Genomic DNA, 11,093 nt, shown 5'->3' on the forward strand with positions numbered 1-11,093 from the left:
CCTTCTTTGGGCTGGGCTTGGCTTTTGCTATTTGTTTCCAGAAACTTCTTTTTACACCTCCTTTTCTTCCTTTTTTTACTTTTGCTTCAAATAGATACCTGAGATAAATAGGAAGGAAATACCGCGTAATATCTGATAAAATGAAATAATTTAAAGTAAATAATAATATAATTTAATTGAATTAAGTCCTAAAATGTGATATAATTTCGTGTTATCAAACTCCCCCATACTTAGATCTTTGCTTGTCCTCAAGCAAAATACGGTATAGAACTTAAAAATTTTAGCCAGGTGAAATTTCAAAACACGCATCGATTCGTATTAGGTTGCATGTAAAATTTGTTTAGAAGTGACTTGAGTTTAATCTTGACATTGACAACCACCGCCACAACCTCAGATAACCTCACCTTATGCAAACCAGTTCAAGTAATGCCCTTATAGCTGTCCTAGTTCCTTTACTTTATTTCACCCGTTTTCATTCTAGCGAAATCACATTAAGCCCTTTATCTTTTCGCGCACATAGTGGAGTAACCGGTTAGTGATTCTGATCCCCTTTTAGCTAGAAGTTCTGGTACATAAGTCGGATAACTTCGTTATTCAGTCCATTGCAAATTGTGGGGGATCGGACCGTAGTCCGCCCTACCAAGTTCAGTACCAGATACCTACTGAACCAACTCATAATGGATCTCTCGTATTATGCTTTTGTATGATCTGCAACCTTTAGATTAAGTGATCTGGTAAGGATCACCTAACTTAATTAGTGCATTTCCTGATATATATTTTTTTATGTTACTTTGGGAATCATTCACTTATATTTATCGGCTCTCCACGTAGTTTGCTATTAAGATGGTGTTGACTTCTCGTATAAACTACTTGGGGTTGCTATAAGGTTAAAAGTCCATGGACTTGATATAATAGGTGCTTATCCTGATCTAACGTGTTGAGGTTCTCAGAGCGTTGTTATGGTAATAATTTTTTATTTTGATTTCACTCAAGTTTTATAAAATAAGCAACCTTTATACTTATCGGGTGTGTTGAATTTCTGTTATGGCTCAAGAAAATTGAGGGGAATAGATAATAAGAATTTTTCACACTAGGGACTTGACTTAAAATAAATATATATTATAATAAATTTTTTTTTTCATAATAAGAAAGGGAAATAACAATAAAAGGGAAAATAACATACTTGAAAAGGAAAGTGGAGGATAGAAAGAACATGGTTTTCCCCCCCATACTTAAAATAAACATTGTCCCCAATGTTTTAAGGAAACGAAATGAAATATGAAATAGAAAGGAAAAAGGAAAGTTAAGGTTGCCTTCCGCCTCTTGTTCTTGGGCCTGGTGATCGCTGACGTAAGTCTAAGTTGTCGAACCTGCTAAACAACTCAGTGAACCGCTGATTGGTTATGGTATTCCTCTCTTCCTGCTGTTGTTGCATTTGACGCATCATTTGCATCATCTCGACATTCTGTGCTTGCATACCATCAATAACATCCATGATGTCGTCGTTGGTTGCAGGCCTTCTTCGTCGACGACGTCGGGAGGATGGGCCAGCTGCAGTATCGGAAGGGTTGAGCGGAACTGATTGTTGTGCAGGAGCGTTATCACCTTGCTCCATTTCTTCGAACTCGTCTGCAGACGGGTTTGTATGCGAAGGCTCGGTAGCTTCGGGAGCATTCAGATCATAGAGGTGGCGGTTGGGATTGGTGACATCGGTTAGGGAAATGTTGGGGAGAACAACGCTTGGGACGGCCTGGTTATTTACCATAAGGTAATATTTTCCGCCTATTCGGTTCTTTATTAGGCGGCTGGACCGACAGTAGCCTATATCCATAAATAGGGGAGGTAAAGATTCTAAAGTTTGGAGTCGGTCCCCGAGGTTTAAGCCAAGTGCTATGGTGGTGATTAATCCACCAATTATAAAAGGTTGCCGGCCTCTAGCACATAAGGTGCGGATATGATGAAATAGAAAGGAGGCGGCGTTTACCTTAGTATCCGGTTCGAAGACGCAATGGAGGAAGAATAACTCCTTTGAGTTGACCTTGCTGTTGTTCGGTCTTCCAAAAACGGTGTTTTGCAAGATGCGGATAAAGTACCGGATAGTTGGGTTATGTATGTGGGAAAGAAGGAGCTCCTCCCAGTTGTTGGCATCAATACCGGAAATTCGCTTGAAAAGATCGAAAACGGCAACTGTGTTCTAGTTTGAGTTTGGAGGTATTCTGGGGTGTACCTGACCTTCTATGGGAAATTGTAGCATGGTACTCAATTGGTTTTGGGTTAAGGAGTACTCAGTGTTGAACATACGGAAGGTTGCGGTACCGGTTAAGAATTCGTCCTCACCGGCGGGAGTGGTGTAGTCGTATGAACTTAAGAATTCTAAGGTTAGGGAGGGGTAGGTGGGTTGATTATGAGTGCAAAGGAAGGTTAAGTCGGCAAGGCGGAGCATCCACTCGATACCTTGGAGTAATCCTAATTGTTGTAAACAAGTTGAATCGGGATACCTGGTGGAGACGACGCCTCGCTGTTGGAAACGCTCGAATTGCTCCCTTTGATAATTTTCATCTTCGGATCGGAAGATGATATTTCCGAAATTCTGGTTTTCCGCCATAGTGATGAATGAATTTGAAGGAGTAATTTGGAAAGAAAAGAAATGTATTTGATATTAGAGAATGGTTTGTGGTGAATGAAGAGGAGGTTTGGTGGGTATTTATAGGAAAGAAATTTGGAAATTGGAAAGGAGGTGGTTGAAAAGTAAATAAATGTGGGTAAATGTGAATAAATGGGAAAGATAAAAAGTTGAAGGGTGTAACGTTCGTCTCCAACGGCACTGTAACGTTCACCTAGTCTGGAGGGTGTTACGCTCGTTACAGATGCATGACGGGCGTCACAAGTACTTGGCGTGCCGTTCGTCATAGATTGTGTGACGCTCGTCACACCGTCTTTTTGGCAAGGCTTCAGCTAGCGTTCTTCATAGTTACTTTGGTAATATATTTATTTTTATTATTTTGTTTTGCTTTTGATTATTTTATTTTGCTATTTAATTTTCCTGCACGTCATTCTACGTTGCACAATGATGCATATATATATTGTTCTTGAATAAGTCATGTAGGCAGCAACAGTAGAGAGCATAATAGATATTACATAATAAAATGAATAATAAGCTTCAATAAAATAATCATAATGTAACAAGGGGAAAAACAAAAAGTGCGAAAGAGAAACAAATGCGAATATAATTTGAAATAACATTAACGAATTAATCTAGCTTAAGACTAAATAACTAAGAAAAACAAATAAATTCTATCCATCTACACGATCTCTAGCCGGAGGAGCAAAGGAGTTAACACGGTATAGCAACTCGTGAAACTGGTTTGTCATACTGTTCATGTATCCCAGAAATTCGTGCCTCAAGCTAGTGAACTCTTCTCTGAGGGCATCTTGTTCTGACATCAAAGCTTCCATGGCAGTGTTATAATCAGTTCCGGGCATATGATGTCTAAGGTCGGGTATTGCCGATTCTTCGGTCTGAGCAGGTTGAGGAGGAGGGTCAATATCATGATATCCAGATGGTGTCTGAGGATCTGATTCAGCATAAGGAATCTGGTCATCATAAGTCTCATAGTCATCACAAATCTCATAGTCCTGGATGGATTCAGTGGATCTAGCAGGAGAGGGGGTTTCGTTCAGATTGTAGAGCCAATTGTTGCGGTTGTGAACACTAGTCCTAGGATCGGGCATGGTGAATAGGCAAAGAACTTGGTTATCAATAATAAGCTCAAACTCATCAGACCCTAGGTTTGCTATAAACAAAGTGTTGAAGAGGAAGGGTATACTCATAGTAGTAATGCCACAAAAAGGGCTTAAGTCGAGTATAGGCTGACGTAATCCAATAGCATTACCTATCATAGTTATCAAACCGCCTATTCGGATTGGTGCTCGCTCATCTTGGATAAGGTGGTCCAAATTTGCTAACATAAAAGTGGCACCGTTTACTGGACGGTTCTGGGAAGCACAAAATATGATGAAGAGTTCATCACGTGAAACTGTGGTACTGTTTGGCTTCTTCCCAAATAAGGTGTGGGTCAGGATCTTATGGAAATAGCGAAAGGCCGGGTTATGTATGTTTCCAGAGAGAAACTCATGTTCCTCGGGATCGTCATTTCCAGTCAAGTTACCCCAAAAGTGTTCAAGTTCTCTATATTCTAAAAGTTCCTCTTGGCTCACTGTGAATGTGTCAAAGGATGTAGGGAAGCCTAAAAGGTTGGTAAAATCTTGAATATTAAATTGGTACTCCATGTTAAACATTCTGAACTGTATAAAACCTCTGCTTATTCCTTTTCCATGGCTGGGTAGATAGATCAGAGAACTAAGGAATTCTAGAGTCAGTCTCCAGTAAGTGACAAACTGTCTACGGATAGGAGCGGTTTCCCACCCTATCTGATTCAGCAAATACAGGACACTTTGTCTTAGTCCAAGGGCAGTCATTGCCCAGTCATCAGCATACAGGCTAGGTAGCATCTCTCTCGTGGCTAGTTCCTCAAACTTTTGTTTCTGAGCTGTTCCTCTGAATTTGATACACATACGATCAATATGTCCCATCAGGTTAGTGTTAGCTAGAGAAAAGAAAAACAATAGTTTTAGTCAGGATTTGGCCAAATGCCGAAAGAAGAGAAAAGTTTTTAATAAATTAAAATAAATTAAGAATGAATATTAAACAGAAATTAAAAGAATAGTTAAGGAAGAAATAAAAAAATAATAATAATAGAAAAATAATTTGTGGGTTGTCTCCCACTAAGCGCTTTGTTTAATGTCGCAAGCTCGACATAAAAACAATCAATTATAATCTATGATTTCTGGAGGCATTTCGTCTAAGTGCAAGACTTGCGAATCTTCATTGTTTTCTGCATAGTGATAATGTTTTAGACGTTGCCCGTTTACGGTAAATGGTTCCATAGATTTACCTTTAATTTCTACTGCTCCACTGGGAAAAACATTAGTGATTTGAAAAGGACCTGACCATCTAGATCGTAGTTTTCCCGGAAATAACTTTAGTCTGGAGTTGAATAAAAGGACTGTATCGCCTTGTTTGAAGATTTTCCTTGATATGCGCTTGTCATGCCATTGTTTTGTTCTTTCTTTGTAGATTCTGGCATTTTCGTAAGCGTCTCTTCTGAGTTCCTCTAATTCGCTTATATCAAGGATTCTCTTTTCACCGGCGGCTTTATAGTTTAAATTTAGATTTTTAATAGCCCAATAGGCTTTATGTTCTAATTCTACCGGGAGGTGACAGGATTTTCCATAAATTAGCTTAAATGGGGTTGTCCCTATGGGTGTTTTGTAAGCAGTTCGGTATGCCCATAAAGCTTCTGGTAATTTCAATGACCAGTCTTTCCTTGAAGTGGCGACTGTTTTTTCTAGTATCTGTTTGATCTCTCTGTTAGATACTTCCACTTGCCCACTGGTTTGAGGGTGGTAAGGTGTCACTACTCTATGTCTTACGCCATACTTAAGCAGTAGTTTTTCGAGTACTTTGGATATGAAATGCGATCCACCATCACTGACAACTATTCTTGGGACACCAAACCTTGGAAATATTATATTCTTAAAGAGTCTAGTTACTACTCGTGTGTCGTTTGTTGGAGAAGCTATAACTTCAATCCATTTTGATACGTAGTCAACTGCCACGAGTATGTATTTGTTGCCGAAAGAGGATGGAAAAGGTCCCATGAAGTCTATTCCCCACACGTCGAAAATCTCGACTTCCAAAACGCCCTTTTGTGGCATCTCGTCACGTCTAGATATGTTTCCTGTGCGTTGACATCTGTCACATTTCTTAATAGTTGCATGTACATCCTTCCATATACTTGGCCAATAAAACCGGCTTGTAGGATTTTAGAGCAGGTCTTGGATGTACTTGCGTGTCCACCATAAGGAGCGGAGTGACAGTGTTGGATTATACTTTCTACCTCTTCTTCGGGTATACACCGACGAAAAATACCATCGGGACCTCTTTTAAAAAGTAAGGGGTCATCCCAGTAATATTGTTTTATATCATAGAAGAATCGTTTCTTCTGTTGGTACGATAAGGTAGATGGAACTATTCCGGCAGCTAAATAATTGACGAGGTCAGCGTACCACGGTGTAACAGATATTGCTAAGGTAGTTTCTACCTGTTTATCAGCGTTATTTTCTTCTAAAGTAGCTATAAGCTTATCGTACGAGAAATCATCGTTAATTGTTGTTCTTTCCGGTTCAAGGTTCTCAAGTCTAGAGAGGTGATCTGCTACTATGTTTTCAGTTCCTTTCTTGTCCTTGATTTCCAAATTGAACTCTTGTAGTAACAGGATCCATCTTAGGAGTCTAGGTTTTGCATCCTTTTTATTTAAGAGGTATTTGATAGCAGCGTGGTCAGTGTAGATGATTATTTTGGCTCCGACTAAGTAAGAACGAAATTTATCTAGTGCAAACACTACTGCTAGAAGTTCTTTCTCGGTTGTGGCGTAATTCATTTGTGCTTCATCTAGAGTTCTACTTGCGTAATATATAACATGAAGCTTTTTATCTTTTCGTTGTCCTAAGACAGCACCTACAGCGTAATCGCTGGCATCACACATTATTTCGAATGGTTCATTCCAATCTGGTGTCTGCATTATGGGTGCGGAGATCAGTGCTTGTTTAAGCGTTTGAAATGCTTCTAAACATTTATTGTCGAATATGAATTCAGCATCTTTCATCAATAATCCGGTCAACGGTTTAGTTATTTTAGAGAAGTCTTTAATGAATCGTCGGTAAAAACCGGCATGTCCTAAGAAGCTTCGTACTTCTCTCACAGTCTTCGGAGGTTGAAGGTTTTCGATTACCTCTATTTTGGCCTTGTCTACTTCAATTCCTTTGTTTGAGATGATGTGTCCTAAAACAATTCCTTCTTGTACCATAAAGTGGCATTTTTCCCAATTAAGTACTAGGTTTACTTTTACACATCGCTCTAGAACTTTCTCTAGGTTTTCAAGACATTCTTCAAAGCTTTGTCCGCATACGGAAAAGTCATCCATAAATACTTCCATGATGTTTTCTAGAAAATCGGCGAATATTGCCATCATGCATCTTTGGAAAGTTGCAGGAGCATTACACAAGCCAAACGGCATTCGTCTATAAGCGAAGGTACCAAAAGGGCACGTGAACATTGTCTTTTCTTGGTCATCAGGGTGAATTGGTATTTGAAAGAAACCTGAGTAACCGTCTAGATAGCAGAAATATGAATGTTTTGCTAATCGTTCTAACATTTGGTCAATGAATGGTAAAGGGAAATGATCTTTTCGGGTTGCTTTGTTTAGTTTCCTATAGTCAATGCACATTCTCCATCCCGATTCGATTCGTTTGGTTATAGTTTCTCCTTTTTCATTTTCAATGACTGTTATACCTCCTTTCTTTGGTACTACGTGTACAGGACTAACCCATTTGCTATCAGATATAGGATATATGATACCTGCCTCTAATAACTTGGTTATTTCCTTCTTCACTACCTCACTTAGGATCGGGTTTAGTCTTCTCTGGTGTTCCCTAGAAGTTTTACAGTCTTCTTCTAACATGATGCGGTGCATACAAATAGAAGGACTTATTCCTTTAAGATCGGTGATGTTGTAACCTAGTGCGGTTGGATATTTTCTTAAGATATGCAGGAGTTTTTCTGTTTCGAGTGTTCCTAGGTCAGCATTAACTATCACTGGTCGTTCAAGCTCTAAGTCTAGGAATTCATATCTCAGATTCTTGGGAAGTGTTTTCAGGTCTAAGGTTGGTTTCTTGAGGCATTGCGTAGGGTCCGGTGTTATTGCTAAACATTGGTTAAGTTTTTTCTACAAGGTAGTCAGATGATTTGTCTTTTTCTAACTCCGTTTCTTTTATGCATTCATCGATGATATCCATGAAGTAACATGTATCTTCTATTGCAGGTGCTTTCAAAAATTGGGAAAGGATGAACTCAATTTTCTCTTCTCCTACTTCGAAAGTGAGTCGTCCTCGTTTTACGTCTATGATTGCACCGGCGGTTGCTAAGAACGGTCTTCCCAGTATAATGGGTGTAACTTCATCTTCTCTAATATCCATAATTATAAAATCAGTTGGAATGTAGAATTGACCTATGCGCACTGGAACGTTTTCAAGAATTCCTACAGGATATTTTACGGAACGATCTGCTAGTTGCACAGACATTTTAGTTGGTCTTAATTCTCCCATTTCAAGTCTCTTGCATATGGATAAAGGCATAACACTAATACCGGCTCCTAAATCGCATAAGGCTTTGTCTATGACAAATTTTCCTATGTGACAAGGTATAGAGAAACTACCTGGGTCTTTAAGTTTAGGAGGCATATTCTGTATTATAGCGCTACATTCAGCAGTAAGTGTAACGGTTTCGCTATCTTCAAGTTTCCTTTTATTAGAAAGAATTTCTTTTAAAAACTTGGCATATGAGGGCATCTGCGTAATAGCTTCTGTAAACGGAATAGTGACGTTTAATTGTTTTAGTAGGTCGACAAATTTTTTAAATTGGCCCGCATCTTTGGTTTTAACAAGCCTTTGAGGGTAAGGGATATGTGGTTTATAAGGTGGTGGAGGTACATAAGGTTCCTTCTTTTCTACGGTTTCCTTATTACTCTCTGCCTTTTCCTTAGGTTCACTTTCCTCAGTTGACCTTTCAGAGTTTTGGTTTTCTATCCTTGGGTCAGACGGTCCTTCCACTTCCGTTCCACTTCTCAGTATAATTGCATGAGCGTGGCTTCTTGGGTTAGGTTGGGGTTGGCCAGGAAATGTACCAGTTGGGCAGCAGTAGGCGCTTGTTGTTGAGCTACTTGTGATATTTGCGTTTCCAGCATTTTGTTATGAGTAGCCAGGGCATCTACTTTACTTGCTAGCTGTTTAATTTGTTCGCCAGTGTGTACATTCTGGTTTAAGAAATCTTTATTGGTTTGCTGTTGAGAAGCTATAAAGTTCTCCATCATGATTTCCAAGTTGGATTTCCTAGGGGCGTTATTGTTAGGTGTAGATGGGGTCGGCTTCTGATATCCCGGAGGTATAGCTGGGGCTTGATTTGGAGATTGTCCAAGTGCGTATAGAGCATTATTACTCTTATATGAAAAATTGGATGATTCTTCCAATTTGAGTTATAGGTATGCGAATAGGGGCTTCCTTGAGCATAGTTTACTTGCTCCGCTTGGATTCCTGTTAGGAGTTGACAATCTGCAGGAGTGTGACCTTGGATTCCACAGACTTCGCAATTCTGAGTTATGGCAACTACTGTGGCTGGAGGTGATACATTTAAACTTTCAATTTTCTGGACCAGAGCATCCACTTTTGCATTAACATGATCAAGGTTACTTATCTCGTACATGCCAGTTTTCGTTTGAGGTTTTTCCACCATTGTTCGTTCGGTTCCCCACTGATAGTGGTTTTGAGCCATGCTTTCGATAAGTTGGTAAGCGTCTGCATAAGATTTGTTCATTAGCGCGCCACCGGCGGCGACATCTATTGTTAACCTCGTGTTGTACAGGAGACCATTATAGAATGTATGAATTACTAACCAGTCTTCTAAACCATGGTGTGGACAAAGTCTCATCATGTCTTTGTATCTTTCCCATGCTTCGAAAAGAGACTCGTTATCTTTCTGTTTAAATCCATTTATTTGGGCTCTTAACATAGCTGTTTTGCTTGGCGGAAAATATCGAGCAAGAAAAACTTTCTTCAACTCGTTCCATGTGGTGACTGAGTTGGAAGGAAGAGATTGAAGCCATCTTCTAGCGCTATCTCTTAGTGAGAAAGGAAAAAGACGAAGTCGAATTGCCTCTGAAGTGACACCATTAGCTTTAACAGTATCAGCGTATTGGACAAATACGGATAAATGAAGGTTAGGATCCTCGGTAGGATTCCCAGAGAATTGGTTCTGTTGCACTGCCTGCAACAGTGAAGGTTTGAGTTCAAAGTTGTTTGCTTCGATTGCGGGCGGAGCAATACTTGAATGCGGTTCATCTTGCGATGGAGCGGCGTAATCTCTAAGAGCACGAGATGGTTCTGCCATCTCGGGTATCGAAGGGAAAATGTTTTTGAAATCAGGAAGTTCTACAAGAGGTAGATTGTTTGCAGCACGATATTCCCGAATTCGTCGTAAGACTCGGAGATATAGTTCGATATCGTTGATTCGTAAGTAGAGCGGTTCGCCTTGAGAGCGAGTGCGTGGCATACAAATCAACGAAAGAAAGAAAAGAAAAAGAAAAGCCTTAGTCTCTACAGCGTAACAGGAGAGTTACGATATCGACTAAATAAAAGTCCCTGGCAACGGCGCCAAAAACTTGATCGCTCGACTTTATGAGTCGAATTTGGGATACAAACTGCAAGTGCACAGTTCTATCGCGTAGTTTTAAAAGATATCGATCCCACAGGGACTTATGAATCGATATACCGTTATCTAAGGTTACTTCGTAAAGCTAAGGCAGGTAATACTTTGATTGTTTGGGAGAAAAGGCTAAAACTAAAATAAGATCTAAAATTAATATCTAATAAGCGCATATCGGTATGTAATTCGTCGTAATTAGGGAATCAATTCTTTATTGGTCTCTTGGTTTTAAAATGAATCTTTTCAGTTGACGCTATTGGTTAAAAGTTTTATCTCAAACTCTCGCTCTGTTGAATAAACTATGATTTTATATTAACGTAGCTGTCACTTATAGTTAAGTCAAAAACCACTTTTTGAAAACAGTAGAATCCGTAGAAACTCTTTTTAAGAAAACACTAATCGTTTAAACACCCTTATCTCAAACTCTCGCTCTGTTGACTTAGGTTATATAATTAAACTCAAATGCTTAACTCTCGCCCTCACATTCAATCTTTAAAAATACTTTTTGAAAAAGGTTAGAATTTAATTAACTCTAAAAATTGCTCTCGCCCTGATCTAGAATTAATGTCCAATTTACACTGTCCAGTCAAAACCTCAAACTCTCGCTCTATTGATTTTAACTTCTTTATGTCTTTTACTTTCGTACAAAAACTTTGCTATTAAACCTGTAAATTGAGACCGTAAAAAGAGTGATTTTAATTTTAAACTTAATTAA

The 11,093-nt window shown here is 39.2% G+C and overlaps 1 protein-coding gene and 1 non-coding gene across 2 annotated transcripts; one reads left to right on the forward strand and one right to left on the reverse strand.

Moving 5' to 3' along the window:
- Positions 1-7,926: 7,926 nt before the first annotated feature.
- Positions 7,927-8,598, reverse strand: LOC127138226 (uncharacterized; the record flags this gene model as incomplete). Its single annotated transcript, XM_051064620.1, has 2 exons — positions 7,927-8,407; positions 8,453-8,598. Coding segments are annotated over 2 exons (627 nt in total), but the record flags the coding sequence as incomplete, so codon positions are not given.
- Positions 8,599-9,578: 980 nt separating this feature from the next.
- LOC127078045 (small nucleolar RNA R71) lies at positions 9,579-9,685 on the forward strand. The gene has a single exon (XR_007787792.1). It is a non-coding gene; the product is annotated as a small nucleolar RNA R71 (small nucleolar RNA).
- Positions 9,686-11,093: the final 1,408 nt, after the last annotated feature.

Source organism: Lathyrus oleraceus, chromosome 4 (assembly GCF_024323335.1).
Source record: "Lathyrus oleraceus cultivar Zhongwan6 chromosome 4, CAAS_Psat_ZW6_1.0, whole genome shotgun sequence".
Classification (NCBI taxonomy): domain Eukaryota; kingdom Viridiplantae; phylum Streptophyta; class Magnoliopsida; order Fabales; family Fabaceae; genus Lathyrus; species Lathyrus oleraceus.